This window comes from Rhyacophila brunnea, unplaced genomic scaffold (genome assembly GCF_057557595.1).
Source record: "Rhyacophila brunnea isolate RB1 unplaced genomic scaffold, BYU_Rbru_1.0 scaffold_10, whole genome shotgun sequence".
Classification (NCBI taxonomy): domain Eukaryota; kingdom Metazoa; phylum Arthropoda; class Insecta; order Trichoptera; family Rhyacophilidae; genus Rhyacophila; species Rhyacophila brunnea.
The window spans coordinates 24,714,018-24,735,693 of NW_028232752.1; the positions used below are offsets into that span (position 1 = coordinate 24,714,018).

The following is a 21,676-nucleotide window of genomic DNA, read 5'->3' on the forward strand; positions in this document are numbered from 1 at the left end:
TATAGGCATACAATATGACCTACAGAGTTTAGCCTTAAACATACTTTTTACACTATAATATTTATACTTTATCAGTTGGTACATCACATTTCTTAGTAGTATATACTAATATTTAAAAAATGTGTTATATATATGTTATATCAAATTTAAAACCAAATAACAAATAAACTGCTGCGATTTCAGTATAAATTCAATTTAATGTTTTAACAAATATCACTATCGGAGCAGGAATATAAAATTTAGAATCAATTTTTCAAGTGAATACGCTTTTATAATTCATTTAAATATACTTCTTAATAAATAATAATTCAACCACACAATATAAATCATTTTTTAAAACAGGCATATTTTAATTAAACTATCTCGAGTGAGTAACGTAAGATACTTAATTTAATAACAAATGAATATTAAAAACAAAAATATGCATTAAATAACTTTTGGATTGTTAGAAAATAAAAAACATATTACATCTTCACCAGCCACATAAAAATTATGGTAAATAGATCTTAGCTTAAACACACAGTTTTATATTGGTTTAATAAAACATCATTACCGATTAATCTGACAGTAAAATTGTGGTTATATTTCTCGTTTTTATTTTCAAGACATCAAGTGTAAATTATGGTTTGGATACAATAATTAGACAGCGATTGTAAAAGCTATTTCAACTTAAATTAAAAATATATCATTACGATAATTCAATTTTTCAATCGAAATTTTAGATAAAAATAATACAAAATACCGTTTCTTTATTTATCACCATTCTAAAAATTAGTCCATCACATTTTTTCAGCCAAGAGAAAAGGTATTTTTCAACCTGAATAAAAATGTACTAAATCTTAATTTTATTTTAATATACCTAAACACGATTTTTTATAACAATCCAATATCATTCACTCGTTTATAGACAGCAATAAAAATAAAGCAATATTATTTTCATGTTAAAGTAATTTTATTATAAAAGACCAACACATTAACATTATGTAAGTTATATTTTATTTCTCGTATTCTTCCCTTAATATTTAATTAACAGAATAACGGTTTCATTCCAACGGATATTTTCAAATGGTAAATAATGGTTTTGCTGTATAATAATATATATAATATTTCCATTGTATTGTATAACTTTACACAATGTAGCATTGACAATTTATTAACACATTCATAAAATTTGATCAAATTAAACAATAATATTAATGAAATCACTCAAAAAAAAACATAACATTACCATGAATAACAAAAAGTTATAACAAAATATTCTACTGATTTGAATCAGAAATTATTACGAAACATTAATAACAACTTACATAATATTAAAGTGTTTGATTCTTATAATTAAAAAAAATATAATTTTTAAAATAGTTTTTCATTCATACCTACATAGGGTATAAAATTACTCATATCCGCTCACGAATAATAATTTATAGTATTACTTCCGTTAAAATGTGCGGAGAATGTCTATCGATCACCAAGTATTGTGACATGAACGTCATCAGGGAAACTATCAGGATCTGCATTAAAGAGAAGGTGTTTTTTGAAGCTGATGCACTAGAGGCCAGAGCGCTTGCTGCGGTATCGACGCATTGTTTGAATTCCACATAATCCACTTTCGTGATGGCGCAGTAGTGAGTGTGGGCACATGCACTCTCGCAGGCGGCGTCGTTGGGGGAGTCGTGGACTCTCACGGAATTTGCACGGAAGTATCTATAACATCCACATGTATTAATAATATTTTATAAATCAACAAATAAAGTTTAATAGCATTATGCATATTAACACTCAGGCGCATAAGTTCAGTACGCTCCTAGCATACGCTATCGAAATCGGCGACTTAGTTGGAGTAAGAAAAATATGCGACGTCTTAATTATTATTATTAGAATATTTTAGTTGAGGTTAAAACTAAATAACCGTTGACATTTCTGCATACACTAAAGGAGTTTATTAAAATGTTAATTATAGGATTCACCAAATAATATTAAAAAAAAAAAAAAAAAACACGTTATTTATAATAGAAGACTATACGAGAGAAATACGTGTCAATGTTATATATAAAGTAACCATACATTATTATTAAGTAAATGCTAAATCTCTTGAATATATAAGTTAAATAAAATAATTATTTACCTACATATATAAAAATGGTATAGTGCTGGATACGAATACGCATTCATTGAATTCCGGTCAACGTGTTTTACCAATAAATTAAGCAATACAATATATATTAGGTAATTATGAATCTGAAGTATTCCAAATTATGTATATTATTCAATAACGGAGTCTACATTCTTAATTCTTATGACATACACTGATTAAAAACATAGTTTAATCAAAAAATTAATTTACTATTATTTATTGATAATACCTAATAATTAAAAGAAATAAATATAATTTAATTATGTCTGCTAATTTTTTATATTTAGTAACTTTTCACATTACTTAAATGTATACTAACGCAATTACATATTAACTGGTATTCCATTCAAGTATAATAAATATTATTATGTAATGGTAGTCTGTTTGATAAGTATCTGATTCAAATGTAGGTATGTGAATAAACTCTACGGTTACTTTGACATACTCACCCTTTGTGACATTATCCCTGGATAATGGGATGATGGACTGTACATTGAGTCTACTGTGACTACCTAGCAAATATACGATTTCGACATTGCAATAAATACTTATAAACCTATTATTATATAAAATGAAATACAAAATTATATACTTGGTACTTATTTCACATAATTTAATATTCGTCAGTTTCAATAGGACATTATCAACTGACAACTAAATATTGCTGAAGATCCCATTAAGTTTAACGAAGCCAGTCGTGATAATTATAAAATTATGTGGGATACGTACAAAATACTGGTGTTTTATTTAAATTAAAACAATTTCTTTCCATCAAGCATTGATAGATAATGCTTTACAGAAATTATTTAAACCTGTGGGTCCATTAATAAATTATGAGTCAATATAACAATGTATTATGAACAGTGTTGAAACAATATTTTTTTATACGTCTGCATATAAATCACACCTTACATTGTTATTATTTTTATATTGTATTTACCACAATAATATTATATAATAATATAACATTGTTTTAAGTTGTTTCTCGTAATAACGAATCGTTTATGAATGTAAAACCTGTATTGTATAATATATATTTAAAAAAAATCGTATTTGGTAAAATGTACGAAACGGTACAATATTTTTTCAAGTATTATTACACAACCAAACTATAAATCCATCTAGAGATAAATAATACGATATGTTAAAAACATATACAAAATTTACTGCATGTGGATATTAGACAGTTGTATGAAATCATATTGTTAATGGGTCTATACTAAATTATTAGAAAATTCGGTTTTTGTCGGTTTAAGGGACGACAGCGGCAAACAAATTTTGAATATAGCCGGTATACTGGATTATTTGTTGGGTTAGGTTAGGTTAGCTAAGGTAAGGTTTTCATTTTTGAATTCATTAATTTTGCCAAAATTTGCTATGAAGATTAGCGCGGTTCCCTTCTGGCTTCCCGTAAATCGACTTGTACCGAAAATTTAATTATTTTAAATTATATTAAAGATTACATTCGAAATTCATGAATTTGTCAGAGTAATTTAAGTTTATTAAATATATTTATTTTTGTGAAACCCTTATTGACTGAATAGAGAATTCATTGATATTTAAAACTATGACAACTATGACAAGAAACTGTTGATAATAAAATATTAATGAAAATAAATTTAAACATTATAAAAGTAATTGTTTGGTATTGTCAAACACAGCAACAATCTACTCCAAAATTAATAATAAAAAATATTGGTTATGTCATTTAATAAAATGTTTCTAAGTTGTTAGAAGTATCTAGAATATAATATAGTATAGTACACTAGTAGGTAGTCACTTACTTTGAAAAGAGATAATTAGCACTAGGACGATCTTGCATAAATCTCTCCACCAAGTTATGCAGCGAATTTGCGCTAATTTCCTGAAGACCGTAGTAGTTCGTAAGGTTGTATTCGGCTTGCCACTCAGCCTCGCCTATTCGGTTTGCGTTACCTATATCCAAATAGTACTGGGTATAATCCAATACCTGTAACAAAATGATGCATTAGTATTCATGTATAATATTTTATAAATCTAATACTGACATAGACATTGTTTGATAATTAGCTGTTTATATAATATGTGTATTATTTGATTAATTTATGAAAAATTCATTCGTTTTTTTTTTTATTCAAATAATATGAAATTTAATGTACACGAGATGGATAAGTCACGCATGATAAAGAAACTGCTATTCAAGAAATTAGATGGCAATCGAAAGCCAGGTCAAACTCATACAAGATGGAGGGATTGTGTCGAGTTGGATCCTTGAGACCTTGGGCATGCCAAATAGGAGAGAATTGGTTTTGGACAAACTTGACTGGAGGCAGATGCTAGATGAGGCCAATATACACATATATACATTACATAGCATCAGGAAGAAGAAGTATAAGATGAGACTTTATACCAAAAAAATACTTAAATGGTGAATTTTATATTACTAATCAATAAATTCAATAGTTTGATATAATCAATCAAAATAACAGTAAGTGATACAGTATACCTATCTCAAAATGACTAATTTTACAAGATTATAGAGGTTTTGAAAAAAAAAATGTTAATATATTACTCCGCATCATTCCACGGAAAATAAATTTATCATCAGTTGATTTATATCATAGCCCAACAATATTATATGAGTGAAAGAATAAAACACAATTAGAAATATATTTCTATAACCTATTAAAGATTTTGGTAGCTTCCAAAAATAATTCCTATTATTTTTTTACTAGAAATGTAAGCCAATATCTTAATAACTTTACTGTAGGTATGTTTTTGATCTACAAAATATTTAAATTTAGAAAAAAATAATATTTTAAATATAAACTAATAAAAAGAAATCTGGTGTATTAAAATCTGAATACATTTTAATACACAAATAATATTATGATAAAGTTTTTATTATAATACAAAGAATGTACACGTATGAAAATAATTATTTAATTGGTAAGTATTTTAGTGTCCCAGTTGATTTTTACTTTTGATACTAATAAAATATTGGTGGATTCACATTCATATTACAAAAAGTAAAGAACCATAATTATAACATAATTACCTAAGTATATACTGCGAGTAAAAATGGAATAATATCTCGATCATTAACTTAAATGATATAAATAATAAGGGACTTTACTTGGATAGTTTAATAAATGAATTTACGCTAAAATTTTGGTTTTATTCTATCTTCTAGTCATAGTGAAAACACACAATAATAAGGTTAATATTAAATACTTACTATTCATTGTAAAAAGATAAAATTTTATAATTATAATACAATAAAATAATATGATAAACAATATTATCGTTTTATATTTTTAAAATTTTCCAAAAAAAGCATTGTAAACTGTTTTTAATGTATAAGTAATAAAATAAACATTTAAAACAATTTATTGGTTACATGTTTTCATATATTTCATGGTTTTTATGATTCATTGAAGTGTTTTATTATGCGTTTTCATATATTTTTTACATTTGAACAAACGTTCATTTGAAATGGCGTCGGAATTATCAATTTTATATTTTGGAAAAGCGATAAAATTCTCACTCGAAAGAATGCTCGCCGCAAAGCAGAGAGACGCACAATACACGAGGAAAATCCTTGCAAAACAAACAATAGGAAACTGATATTTCAGCAGAGCGCCATTCGTTTTCAAAGCCTTTTTCAAAATAATAATAATATGACCCTGTTATAGGGCGCGTATCGGCCTTGACAATTCATTCGCAGAGAAAACTGGCCCAGAGATTCGTACTCTGAAAAACACGCATTGTAGTTCAGTGTTGCCATTCAATTTAATTTATATTTACCTCACTACTTTTTAACGACGTATTAATACCTGAATTGTGAAAAATGTACCTAAAACGTGGAAAAAATAAAAATGTGTCATGTATCATTAATTAAAATTGCAATAATCAGTTTATGATACAGTTTCCAATCATTTAAACATTATCTCTCTACACCTACTTTAAGGAAACTTCATCAACCTATGTTCCTTTAACTTGACTTGTAAAGGGTGTTTTTTTTAGAGGTATAGAACTTTGAAATGGAATAAAACAAGGATGACTTTTTATATTGACATGAAATTTACTTTATTCGAAAGATGCTCTTCTGGCATTATAATTTAAATATGACTTCTGGCATATTACCGCCACGGCTGGCTCGGACGTAGTCTAATCTGGAGGTCCAATTTTTGATGACTTTTTCCAACATTTGTGGCCGTATATCGGCAATAACGCGGCGAATGTTTCGGGTTTATCGGCGTAGACTAGCGACTTCACATATTCCCACAGAAAATAGTCAAGCGGCGTTAAATCGCACGATCTTGGAGGCCAATTCACGGGTCCGAAACGTGAAACTATGCGGTTACCAAACGTTTCCTTCAATAAATCAATTATGGCACGAGCTGTGTGACATGTTGCGCCGTCTTGTTAAAACCACAGCTCTTGCACATCATGGTTGTTCAATTGATGAACGAAAAAGTCAGTAATCATGGCTCTATAGCGGTCACCATTGACTGTAACGTTCTGACCAGCATCGTTTTTAAAGAAGTACGGACCAATTATTCCACCAGCCCATAAAGCACACCAAACAGTCAAATTTTCTGGATGTAATGGTGTCTCAACATACACTTGAGGATTATCATCACTCCAAATGCGGCAGTTTTGTTTATTGACGTATCCATTCAACCAAAAGTGAGCTTCATCGCTAAACAAAATTCGCTTATGAAAATCGGGATCAACGGCAATCTTGTTTTAAAATAAATTTTCACAATTTGGAAGCGTTGTTCAGGCGTCAGTCTATTCATGTTGAAATGTCAAACCAAACTAAACATAAATCACTTAACAGCTGACAAAATGGCCGCCAATTAAAAAAGTGCTGCCAGCTTAAAGTTCTATACCTCTAAAAAAAACACCCATTATAATAAACTGTTTGTATTTTCCATAATCTCTTATTTTTACTTTTACATGTAGTGCCCACTTGGAAATGCATAGTTTAATTATTTAAAAGTGTAAGTATCAGAATAGTTGATAGAAATATTTTTCTAAACGGCACAATAAAGATTGTTTTTATAAGTGGAGATGATATTATTTAAGAACTTATTTTAACTCATTTGACGCAAACGACACGGCTGTCGTATCCCCGTTAAACGGACATTAGATGCAATTAGCACGTTATTTAAATGTGGTAATTAAAAATTAATTAAAAGGTACGCAGTGATTGCGTTAAGAGGATTTTTGTGATTTTTTTGTAAGTCTATTACCCTACCGTGGGATACATTATATTGAGTAAGACTGGCAAAACATCGTGAGTGTCAACATACCTAGGGGTACAGGGCTACACTTCACGGGAGACTTCCAAATGGGTATGACTGGACAACATTGAACTCAATGAGGAGTATCTTGGACTATACTCGGTTAAAACCAAAAACCGCATATTCGATACTCGTATTCTGATGGTGCTACTTTACGATAGCAAATCATGGCCTTTTATAAAGGCCCAGCGTAACCGTATACTAAGCTTTGAGAAATGATGTATGCGATGGGTACTGAGTGTGAGGTGATAATACTTTGTGAGTAACGAGGAAATAAGAGAGAATATTCTACAATAATTAGCGGTTGTCTATATATATATTTATAATTTAATCATTATAAAATTTGTAAATATATCATAGAGCAGAATCAAAAAAAATATTTAATCTACACTCTGGTTTAGTTCAATTTAAAGCTAAAACTTTTCTAGGAAAGCATACAGGGTATAGCATTTCACAATCTGTCCTGTTGTTTGAACCTTGATAAAGTGGAGAATCTTTCACACCACATTGAAGATTGCAAGAAGCACGTGTAAAAAACGAAACATCCCTTTTGCAATCGAGATTTAAGTCTGGGCACTCGATGGAGGGTGATCTGTATTACTAAATTACAGAGTCGAAGTCTGAGTTCTGAAGGAATGGACCAACAGAACACTGGACGAATTAATGAATGATAAAAAATCCACTCATCGCATTACCAATGAGGAAGTTTTAAGACTAGCTTGTAAGCTAAATGCGATGGTCGTGTCGTACCGTGTCTGCTTACAAAGTCATGGGTCTCGGATCTGGTAATTTGACATGTTGTTTTCAATATGTAAACAAAGCATCGACCTAGTGCTATGTTGAATACGTAACTTTTCATAAAAAATCTGTTTAGAAACTACCCCGTTAAGTGGCTAAAATTCTTATATATTTTAAAGATATTAATACCCTCTTTTCGATTATCGTGAAAATGGGTTTGTTGAAATCAATGAACACAACAATATTGAGAAGAACATCACCTTATGGGTATGGTTGTAAGAAGGTGCAATTCATGAGTATGGAAAAATATGTGATATCCAAAAAAACATGTTAATTAATGTGTTATTTACAATGTTTACCTTAATTAGAGTTTCTCATAAACGCAGCACGCATCCAACGGGGTTTTTTATTTCTTGTAATTATTAACTTTCCTTTCATTAACTCATAAACTGTTGTCAAAGTCATGGTATATGGCAATTGGCTTTTGCATTTATGTCTTATTGATCTGTTATTTATGTGTTAAGTACTATAATTTTATTATTGATATGTACACAACGAAGAAGAAGAAGAAGAAGAAGAAATATGCTATCAAATGTGTAATTCCTAGGTAATGATATGAAACAAATAATATGAAACTTGTTGTTTTTATTTAATAAAACGCAATTTTTTATAGTACTTATTCCACTTACTATACTACTATAAAATAGTACTATAAAAATTGCGTTTTATTAAATAAAAACAACAATACAATGCAGTTTCACCATGAATTGACAGTTAACAAAATATGAAACTTGAAAAAAACCAACCTGTACGGTTGACATAATTATATCTTATTTTCGTTTTGCGGTTTTAACACTTGGCAACACCAATTGGGTTCGAAACCTCCTGCAATGTTGCGCAAATACATCCACACACGTGGGCCCGTGACAAAGACTAATGACGCAAGTGAGCCCCATTATGTGGAGTACAATGGGTGCCTACGGTGTGGGCCAGAGCCTCCTCCGCTCCCCCCTCGACCTGTCACTTCCTTCCGTTTCATCAACATCCGCGCGATGCGAACTTCGCGATTCGAACGACGAACCCGGGAATACATTTACATTTAAATTGTCGGAATGTATTTTTAAATTGTTGACAGGATAGAAACCGTTTCACGCAAAGATTTTGGACAATCATACGTGATTCTATTATACCTCACGTATACATGCGGACACATACATAATATAATTATGTAAAAGGTACATATTTAAAAGAAAATATATAAGAAACGCAGCAAGCTACCTTGGGTATAACTCATAGTGACAACAAATCTTATCAACGGTTATGGAAGCAGCCAAGAGTAGGTATACGATACATATTCAATAATAAAAAAGGAGTTGAAATGTCACTTGACCAACGGATACTTCCATCAAAAACCTTCTTGGATTAAAACAATGACGTTCGGCAAAACTATGTGACCAGTAACGTCCCTAGATAAAATGCCGCCTCTAGGCAGCGCCAAAATGCCGCCTCATTTTTTTTTTACATTATTTTTATAATCTTTTCATGAGTCCAATATCTAAGAAATGTGTTGTATGGATACATACTAACAAAATATCAGACAAGCAAATCCGCAAGTGTGGTCTCTGGTTTCTGGTTAACAAAGACATTGAAGGGCAACGGAAGTAAACTAGATATCGTGAACCCGGTAAAACCAGTGAGCTGATTTTTTTAATGGAAAGATATTTTCATTATTACTTAGTTTATGTAGCTATTTCTATTTAATCCAAATGATTTTCCTCGATTTGCCACCCTTCGAGTAACTGCCACACCCAAGCGACGCTCAATCTGCCTACCTTCATGGGACGTCACTGTATGTGACAAAAAAATGAGTGCCTTCCAAAATGAATGGTAATAGCGATTAGAACCTTATTCGATCAAGCGACCACCAATTGATGGTAATGGTGATACTAAATTACCTATATATTGTTATCTATTATCGATTTTAAATAAATCAGTGGTTTTACAAGTATTCGTCGAGCCAGTGTCGGTTACCGCATGATATTATAATAATTTAACAATATAATGCATCTAAATTAAATGTGCAGGTACTTGGTCAAATTCGTATCCGGAAATTTGTATATAAACAGTTCACCATAGGACACTTATTCGTGCGCCGCATTATGTGAAACATGAGTTCATGTAACATTTAATCAAATGACGAGTTCTTCGTTGAACATTTCACCATTGAGTATAATTGTACGTATGCTGCAATATGCGGAGATGTCTTTACTAGGTTAGGTTAGGGTTAATCTGATTGGAATAATATTATTTGCAAACTATCGTCGCATTTTTTAAGATACGTACAAATGTATTCCACGGTGAAATGTTCAACGAAGAACACGTCATTTGATAAAATGTTATACGAACTCATGTTTCACGTACTGCGGCACACGAATAAGTGTCCTACGATAAACTGCATACGTACAACTTATATGTACCGGTCAAAATGATATATCCAATTATTTATTCTCAGTTGATGACATATAATATTCATAATATGGAAAATTTTACAAAGATTAAATTTCAGAGCTGAAAAAAACAGCCAGCTGCATGATATTCTGTGTGTAAACTGGGAAAATATTTCTTTCGGGCAAAAAATTAAGGAAGGAATGCAAATAATTCAAATTTTATGAAGCTTATTATTATCTTACGTTACAGGTTGTGTTTGCTTGCTGATACCGGATATGTATAATAAAAGTACCTATGTAATAAATTGACATACAATTTGAGACAAAACATAGGAATTCTTCTTAATTCTTTCCATGTCTGATTATTAGGATAATATAGGCCTCCACTGGGTGGAAGTTTGTATTAACAGATTTTTGCTTTTACGTGAAATGGATGTTAGCCACTTACTCAACCTATTAGGTCCATGCTCTGACTCCAAACACAAATTTAAAAATGCCGCTTGACCTTTATTTCAAACGTATCATACTGGGTATATAATATGTCTTGTTTGATTCCAAGATTTAATCATCTGAATAGTGAACTATCTGCTCACATGTCCTACTAGTCGGTATTTTTATGATGATGTGGAAAAATCATTATATAAGGCAGAGTGAAACGAAAATTTTAAAAAAAATACGATGACTAAGTATCGTGATGCGGATGACCTATCGCTCGAGCATACTTATAAAATACAACTTGGCTTCACCCCTCTTCAGTAAAGCATAGAGCTCAAGTCAGTAAAAACTTGTTTATTTGCTTCGTTCACATGAAGAAAGGTATTTTTCGTATATTTGGATCTTTGAACAGACAAAATTCTCTGGGAATGTCTTAAAATGTCTACTGAAAGGGAAAAGCTACTCAAGTCGGTTCAACCAGCTTTTGGGCACCAACGCACTGTTCAACTTGGCCACCACAAAGGCGATTTTTGTTGCATTTACAAAATTGATGGCGTTATACTGCCAACGTGAAGATATTTTATTGTTCGGTAGTTTTGTGTTAGCTTTTGTTACAAACTACAATTTTAAATTCACTCAAAGCACATTTGAGTGCATGTTAACCTCAGTCTTGGGTGACTGCTCCTGAGACATTTACAGTCATAAAAAATATATTTCAAATCAAACGTAGGATGTAAAACGCTCGCTTAAGACCGGGTGTGACTTGGTGGGGTCATTAACTTCAATGTCAATTAACATCATTCACAATAACTTTTGATTATCACCCTATCCGTGGGTTGTATGATCAATAGTTTGGAGAGTCAAACACAGAAAAATCGAAGAGACTGTTGAATGTAAAGTCACTGATGATAGGATTCTTTTGTTTACTTGATCATTCACGAGACTCTTGGCATCCACATCCAGTACCAATATTTTAAACACATTAATTCGTTACTATCCTCATGGTTTTACTTTTCTAATCTCGAATGTATATTCAATACCTATGCCAAAATACGAGTAGTATGCCAAAAGTTGGTAAGTCTCGAAATCATGTTATGGAGTAATTGCAATTTCAAAGTTTGACATATTCTATAAAATCAGACATACGGCTAATTTCTTTGTGCTAATCCGTTATTAACTCTAAATACCAAAATTATCGACTAACCAACTTTTGGTAGCAACCCAACGAACCATACAAATTAGAAATATCTAAGTATATATTTTTAACTAATTAAGTTTTCTTTTTTCGCAATAGCTTTAGCAATTCTGCTATTTTTCTTTCGATCAACACTGCTTCAAAAATGTTGAACCTAAAATAACCGTATATCGACATAGACTACATTAGACGTTTCAGTTATTTTTCTCTATTCCAGTACGAATCAAGTAGCGACCGATTGATTGCCTGGCATTATCACGACTTTGGCTTGACAAAGTTAATAAAAAAATATAAACCTAATTAGTTACATAATATTACTAATATCGTGACCAGAATTACTCTGTGAAACGTAGTCTATGTTTGTTGCTTATCCACGACTCGTCGAAACGAAATTTCAATTTATTTTTTTTGAAACGCCGTTTGATATTCAAATGGCATTTTTTTGCCATTCGTCGAGTAAGTACCAATGTACGTCTCTAATATTATGATACAGCTAAATATACTTTTACATATTTTTTCAAAAACTCTTAACATTGTATTATTTTATAAAATTAAAAAGAATTTATTCATCATAGATAGTGGAATTTCCACCCATACCACAGAATTTTACCAAAAGCGAACATGTGAAACATTTCAATTATGTTTCTATAAATATCATTTTTTTGTTTTGTTTCAAGATTACCTACTATGATTATGTAACGGTTGTTCGTTTAAAATATGTTTATTAAATTCTCTGTTAACATTTACATGATGAGCTATTTTGAAAATATTCAAATGGAGGTATAATATTAATAATGTAATATCTACACCGTTTACACGTACATGGATTTACTGCTGATAGCATGTATAATCGCGGCCATAACAAAAAATACGTGTATAATTATGTTAAATTTCAAGACTTCATGCATTGATCAAAAAAGTTTAGATACTTCTGTATTTTCACGTGACAATTAGACTGTGAGATATCTAGGCTTGCGCAATAGAATGATAGGAACGACGCAGGTAAAAAAACGAACTTCATCGCGCAAAATCTCATTTTGAGGGTAATTGATTGTCACAACCTGTAATACCATACAATAATAACATCGCGTTTTGCTTACTCTTGAAGAATGAGATTGGCGAGACAGTCAGCACTTTTACGTGTAAACAGTACTGTTATCATCGCGATAATTTAAAATACTCACTATTTTTCGACCATGTCTGATCCTGATAAGATCATATAGGCCTCCACAGAGTGGAGGTTTGTATTGACAGATTTTGTTTTTTTTTTACGAGAAATGGATGTCAGCCACTTTGCTCAAGCTATTAGGTCCATACCTTGACACACACAAATTGAAAAACAATATGTGTACTTGCAAGACCCAGGATTCGAACCTGGGACCCACTACTTTATAGTCCAACGCTTAAGCCGCGAGGCAACCGTAGGTGTTTAGTGCAAGTAAATCCATGCACGTTTACTCAAGCGGTAAAATAATATATCCTCACTCTCATCTCTTAACCAGTGGATGCAGGTTTGAATCCCACATTTATAAAAGATTGGCTTACATCCACTCTTAATAATTTTCTGTTATTCCTTCTATTCTATTTTCTTATCTATTATACTATAAATAAAAAATACTACATTTTTTATAGCTTGTGTATTTTTAGTGGAATAAAAAAATGTTTTAGCAAAATATATTGATAAGCGTAAATATCAAAAGCAAAACGCTAATTCTAATAAGAAAGAAGATGTCATATTTTAATGTACCTAAATAATTTATGTATATAAATAAGTAATTTAATCTAAACGTCTTCAGAGTAGTATTGTAACATAAATAATAAACGATTAACTACTATTTTATAGAGTTTCTATTTAGCAACAATGTTGTTAAAGAAAAAAATATTCTTCTAATTAAAACTATAGTAAACTTCATCACCCAGGATCAATCCACTGCTAGACGAAGGCATCTCCTATTTGATTCTACTCTGCTTGGTCCCCAGTTCTTCATTGCTTTATAAAGTGGTTTTAGGGCGTCCTTGTAATCATTTAGTGCCCTTTGTGTACTACTGATTACGCCATTTATCCACTAGCCGAGCACTCATTTACTATTTCATCTACTTAACGACCTATACCTCATCGCATAATCTCGTTTGAAAATTTATCAATTGGTTTCTTTTGTGGTCATTTCGTGATATACAATTGTTGGATTTCTCTTAAAATAAGGGTATATTATGTTTATTATAAAATCGTGTTATTCGTAATTTTATTCTTGTATAAATTTTATAATATATTTAAAAAAAATCTATACTTAAGTAAGAAAATATAATAATATATTAGATAATGCTATAAAAATATTATTCATTTAATTTTGATGAGCATGTCTAAATAATTTAACAAATATTCCTCTATCACTTACTAAATAAACTAAATACCACATATTTCGTCATCAGATAGCAGCTTTGAAAGAGAAAATTTCCGTGATAAAGCCTGATTTGTTTTTCCTGTCTCAATATTCAACCTTATCCGAATAGCACACATCGTGCGGTATTTGTTGAGGGAAAGGTTCTATCGGCGGAGCTTTTTGACCTAATACATATTACGTGAAGGCCAAAAAAGCTTTGTAGGGCGTGTACACATTCCCACATAGACGGATACAGTCAGATATAGTCGGCACTACTTAATTTATTACCTAATCATTTCATTTGCTTTCATGACGAAAGTAGGTCAAAGCTTTTTATGCCTAGTTTTTTGGGCGTATAAAAGTGTTCACACTTTTTTTAACATGATAGTTTATTTTTACATTAGAGCTAAGTATATTTAAATTACGGCATATCACTTCATGTTTCACTGTGTTAAATTACGAGGGTGGGTCAATAATTCCTCAGAAAAAAGCATTAAAACAGTTTTTATTTTTGTATTTTTTTTTTATTTCTCAACATAATCTTCTTGGAGCTCAATACACTTGGTTAGACGTTTCTCAATTTTTTTTAAACCGTCAGAAAAATAAGTTTTCGGAAGGTCCTCAAAATAAGCATTTGTCCGATCGATGACTTCTTCATTTGAAAAAAAAACGTTGTCCACTTAGCCATTTTCTTAAGTTTGGGAAAAGGAAAAAGTCACTGGGGGGCTAAATCTGGCGAATACGGTGGGTGGTCGACCAATTCGAACTTCAATTCTTCAATTTTAGCCATTGATCGTAAACATGTGTGAACACGGGCATTGTCCTGATGAAAGAGGATTTTTTTCCTGTTTAAATGAGGCCGTTTTTCTTCAATTTTGTTTTTTAGCTGGTCCAATAAAGATGCATAATAATCCCCTGTTATTGTTTTTCCTTTTTCCAAATAGTCAACGAAAATAATTCCACGTGCATCCCAAAATACAGTAGCCATAACCTTACCAGCTGATTTTACGGTTTTCGCCTTCTTTGGACATGGTTCGCCTTTCGCAATCCACTGCTTTGACTGTTCTTTCGTCTCGGGAGTATAGTGGTGTATCCATATTTTATCTACAGTCACAAAGCGATGAAAAAAATCATCCGGATTGCGTTGCATGAGCGACAACAGGGCTTTAGAGGCCACCACCCTATTGCGTTTATTGTCGACTGTGAGCAAACGCGGCACCCATCTTGCAGAAAATTTTTTCATGCCCAATTTGTCATGTAAAATAGAAATGACGCTACCTTTTGAGATCCCTGTAACCTCAATTATCTCACTCAACTTTAATCTTTGGTCACTTAACACCATATCGTGGATTTTATTGATCATTTCTGGTGTAGTCACCTCTACAGGACGTCCTGAGCGTGGTTCATCTTTTGTTGATGTACGACCACGTTTAGTAATAGTAAATAATAGTAAATAGTTGCAAGTGAAGGAGCAGATATGCCATGAACTAAATCCAACTCATTTTTTATTTCCTTTGCTGTTAACCCTTTTATATTAAAATGTTTAATAACAGCTCTAAACTCAATTTTCTCCATTTTTGTAAACAAGCAATTTTTTTTTTTAATGTACGAGAAACACACAACAACCCGACCAATCTGATTGAAACTTCGCAGCATACTGAATCGGTAGTGCCGCTGCATGAAAACAAACCGCTTACAGTACTAGTCGCGCCACCTGTCGGCTTTTCTAAGGACTTATTGACCCACCCTCGTATCTATCTAGTATATAAATACATTTAGGTATTTGGAAACATGTGATGGTATTAGATACAATTTTAGAAGAGGATTTTAGATAATAGTTTTCTGTTAGTTTACATAACGCACGTTGTTATTCCAGCTTAAAACACCTAATCATTAACACGAATTTAGATTTTTATCGTACATACTTGAATATACTTTCCACCTAGTATAATATGAACTTGAATGGTCATGATTTCACGAATATTACTTACAATTCTGCAGTTTCCTATATATCCATCACACAACAGACGTGGCGATTCATTATTTAGTATATTTATATTGAACTTATCTGGTGGTACCAATGATATAAGTATTTTTGTTTAATTAAATTACTTTTGAGAGTTTATGATTAGGTGAGTTTACCTCTGTTTACATGTAAAGTAGTAAGTATTTATATCCATTCCAGACACCATACTTTATATTAACTGTATAATACTATAACGCATTTTATCAATAATTATTATGTCACAGTCTTTTTGTACAAACTAAGATAAATAAAATAAATAAAAATGACATTCTTACAACAATAGTAAATATTGGTAGCATACCTGTCCTCTATCCGAGTCGAACTTGTACAGTCTTAATCCAGGGTTATTTGGTCCTCCAGTAGTGCGACGAGGTGTAACAGATGGAGCCAACATCGCCCAGGATACTGGTTTCCCTGTAAAATACTCATATATATAAATAACAGAAATAGAATTTATTCCAAGTTAGTGTATGGAGTTAAATTACATGTAAATTATTAGATTATGCTAATAAATAATATGTAACAAACTGTGTATTGGTTTAGAATATATTTGCTCAAGAAAACCTTTAAATAATTATTTTACCCTGTCAACAATATCATAATAGTAAATAAATATCTTTCCCAGTACCAGAAAGATTGATATAATTATTCTGAAGTTATTCTGAAATTAGGCTCCTAAAACAAACAAGTAAAATATCAACAAAAAAAAAATTCTGCCAACACCGCAGTTGAAACGTCATACTCAATTTTTGTATATATTATTATATCTGTATATGAGAGCCAGTGTATCGTATGTCCAAAAGAGCACTTTAGGGAAAACGTAATTTAAGATTTTCCACCACATCATGTATATGGGCTTTCAATTTTAATAATTTCAGGTTTCTGTTATGAATTAACTCAGAAGGTGAATAATAATTGTCTCTAAAATTTATTATGATATTTTAGGAACAAAATTTGTGTTTATACTGAGGTTTAATTGAGGTTGTTGAATTACTAGATATAAAATATATATTTGGGAATAAATAACGAATGTCTGCTCTCCGATATAACAAAAAATGGGAAACTTAATTTTATTTATTCTTTATTCGAGACTGAAGAATAATCTACAACCTTCAAAACTTTAACATTCTATTTTATAAATACATACATACTCATATTATTTAACTTAAAGCAGTCTTAAAAAAGTACTTATTCGAAAATCTTTAGAAATTCCTCTTTTTAAAATATCAATATTGCATGATAGTTAGGTATTTTACCAATCAAGATATTTATTGCAGTATTGACTTAATAAAGTCACTAATTTAATTGGAAAATCATGCATATGAGTTCGAATTGATTTTTTTTAATATCACTATGTATAATATTATATTAATTCTGAGGCTGTTCAAAGTTTGTATCATATAATATATTATATTTTTTATGAATGTACTTTGTATGAGGTACTAGGATATACTAAGAGGAAATTGAATATTAAATACGTTTTATAGCATAAATCTTCGTATAAAATAACAAAGCAATGGTATACAACCGTTAGGCCTACGCAATTCAACATATATTTTATTGAAGGAGATAAAACATGTAGGTATTTGCATCAGAAATGGTATGAAATGAATATAATCCGAACAAGTAAAAATATGGCATATGAAAAACCTTTTAACATGCGAGTCGTACGAGGACGCACATGAAAATGTCTACGATTTTGCTGAATATGACAAAGTTTATTAGAACAATAAAATGTTATGCTCAATAAATCTTTGTATTAAGTGAATTCTTCGCGACTATTCACATTCTTCGCTGTCGTTCAAACATTATTAATATTGCGTTAGCCTTTAGACTGGCGAACAGAACAAAAAATAATGTTACGGCATTTTTCAATTAATTTAAAGTATTTCATTGTCATTTTGCAGTAAAACTCGCTACTAGTTAAATTAAAATTTATATGAAAATTTCCACGAAATGCTTAGAAAAATAATGTAAAAAAAGTATGAATATAAATTGAAATTTTAACATTGTCCTCTCATTCTTTTGTCTTGTACAACATTTAATTTTTTTATAGTTTCATATGAATAGTCAAATGAAATACATTTAACTAATACTAGTAGATTCTTTCTCTTAAGAAAGAATATTCAAATTAAATATATTATTTATCGTTCATATGTATACATTTTATAATTTTGCACTTTTTACTACACTGGATACGCCTTTTTGCCTGATTATCTCGCATAAAATTATATCAAATATTATTTATAGGTAGTGATAAATAAATAAATATATAATATATTCATTAAATATATTTTTAGAATATATTTATTCGTTTTCATCCTAGAGCCAGAGTGCGAAGTAATGAAGCATAAACTCTAATAAATCAATGTTTTACCTATCTTTAAACCTACCAATATTTTCAATTTTATTAAAATCGTCAAAAAATATTACATCACTGAAGCATGTACAAAAATTTAAATCTATTGATTGATTTCAAATGCGTATATTATTATTTTGGCAATTATTTAGATCATCATGTTCAATTCTAAGATAATTAAATGGGTGTATACAGCGTATGAGTTGTATTAATTTTTTTTTAAATTTTACAAAAAATATCACTTGAAAAACAACATGTAAATTTGCGATACCCGGAATTTTAACCGCAGGATCTATGGTATTATAAACCGATATATTATCGATTGATCACCGATCGCTCAAATATTGAAAGATACTATATCAATTATTACTTTTAAATCAAATAATTAATTATTTTTCGTACAATAAATCTTGTATTTTATTTAAATGTTGATTATTGCATGTTGAAATCCAATAGTATAAGCTCACTATTGGAGGAGATAAAAATTTTGCAGTTTTGTTTCACTTTATTTGATAGACTTATGTAATAATTTATTTTATAATATTAAAATAGGAAGAACAAAAACATCACATACTTTTACCCACATGGCAGTAAAGTAGTAGCAAACGGTTTGTTCAAATTCTCAGGTAGTTTTTTCAATGTGTGTTTGATTTAGAGCAAGATCTAATGATAGTATTTTATAACAAATAATCTGCTGATGTAACGTGAGACCTGCGGATGTATATGTACAATATAAAATTGATGATGCTATTAATTATTTTGATATTTTATTATTATTATGGAACCTTTAATATAAAATATTATATTTTTTGTGGGGAAGATATAAATATATTATAATATATAATAGTGATTTCCAAACTGGGAGGCGCACCTCCCTGGGAAGCCGCAGACTAGGGCAAAAGGATATAATAATTAAGCACATCCATCGCATTAAATTTATTTATATAATTATATACTTATAATAAATTCTTGTTATTATTCTGTCAATTACGATTTTTTTTTGTATTAATAGATACATTAAAAAATGCATGTATTATTTTATAAAATAAGAAGGAAGGCGCCAAGTTAAGATTTTTTAAAGGGGACGTAGTAATATAACGTATATAAATGAATAAATACATAACTGTGACTTACCCGCCTCGTTGTACATAATCCGGAATGAGTCCGAATGCAGGTGTCCGAAGAACTGTCCCGCAATTATCGAGGAAAATCGCCTTACAAGCTTCAGATAGCGGCGATTGCTTTCCTCCGATAGGGCAGCATGAGGTGGAGGAGGAGCGCCCCCTTGTCGTTCGTCAGCACCTGGTGGGATATGACCGACAATGTATACCTGTGGACAAAGAAAAATATACTATTTAACTTGCTATACCAATCGAACTTGAGAATTGATTCAAATCATTATTATGAATCGTTTTATTGAGCATTAATTATCAGCAGTAGTTTTTATCGTCTTTAACTGCAAATGATGACTGCATTTCTAAGCTAAACTACCTGGGCTTAGTAAACTGACAATACCTACATGTTCTTATAAATCTCAAATTTTTCTTATCTAGAATTCTCAAATCAGTTTGTCCTATTCAGATGATTGTAGGCGTCTTGAGTTCACATGTTGTGCACACTATCTGAACAGTAAGTTATGTAATGTTTCATACGACATCTCTTTCAATATATTTTACATAATAAAGTTATGAATAAAGTAGCGTATTGATGATGCTGTCAGAAAATCTTTTATAATCATAACCGATGTACAAACGGAATTCATAGCATCTGTGAAATATTTATAATATTCATCATCCTTTTATATGACATTCTTCGAATGTTAATACCATCCTCCTCATAACTAGAAAATATGGACACCACGTGGCGCCTTCAAGAATCCCCGTCATTCGGCAGTCTTCTTGCATCGTTCAAGATCATACCAGCATCTTTCATCATCATCAGCATCGGCCTTCCAGGACGCCGGAATCTGATTGGCTTGAAGAGAATTGGCAAGCTAGGTTGAGGTTCTCTTCTGGCATTCGCAGCAAATGGCTGAGCCAGATCCAACGTTATGTGATGAGAGGCTAAATACTTGGTGCGCTCTCTTATCTTCTCGTTACTCCTAAAGTCATACCACCGCACACCCAGTATCCGTCGCAAACATCTGATAACTCAGTATATGGTTGTTCTGAGCCTACATAAGGTGCCATGATTCGCTACCATAAAGCTTACCATCAGAATACAAGAATCAAATAGGAGGCATTTGGTTTTGTCCGAGTACAATCGTGAGTTCCAGACACTCCGTGTCGAGTTGAATGTTGCTCCAGTAATTCAAATTTGAATAGCAAGTTTTCTTTGCAAAATGCAATTTCCCGTGATGTGTTCCTTCAGGTATTTTAATCTGTTGACGTTATCGATGTTTTACCCGTTCATAATCAAGGAAAATTTGGATCAGGACAGGTGCATTGCAAAAAATGTTGTTTTTCTTCGAGTCGATTTTCAAACTAATGCAATACAAGTTGCCACTCCTACTAAAAACTGTGCGATACTCATGATACTGGAATATTATAGAAAAAACTTTGAAGTATTATGAATTTAACGAGAATTTAACAAGTAAGTAACGACGAGATGAGAGAAGCCACGAAGACCAATTCACGTATGATGATTATTATAAGTTTATTTAATATGTGC

The 21,676-nt window shown here is 31.0% G+C and overlaps 1 protein-coding gene across 1 annotated transcript in view; it reads right to left on the reverse strand.

Annotated features, from left to right (window-relative positions):
* Positions 1 to 1,026: 1,026 nt before the first annotated feature.
* LOC147079016 (acid sphingomyelinase-like phosphodiesterase 3b) overlaps positions 1,027 to 21,676 on the reverse strand; it is a 259,878-nt gene continuing 239,228 nt past the window's right edge. The window contains exons 7-10 of the mRNA XM_085948705.1: positions 20,141 to 20,336; positions 16,949 to 17,061; positions 3,919 to 4,103; positions 1,027 to 1,704 (exon numbers count right to left, since the gene is read on the reverse strand). Of these exons, the coding sequence (XP_085804831.1) occupies positions 1,422 to 1,704; positions 3,919 to 4,103; positions 16,949 to 17,061; positions 20,141 to 20,336 (777 nt within the window). The 3' untranslated portion in view covers positions 1,027 to 1,421. The remainder of the gene's footprint in view (positions 1,705 to 3,918; positions 4,104 to 16,948; positions 17,062 to 20,140; positions 20,337 to 21,676) is intronic.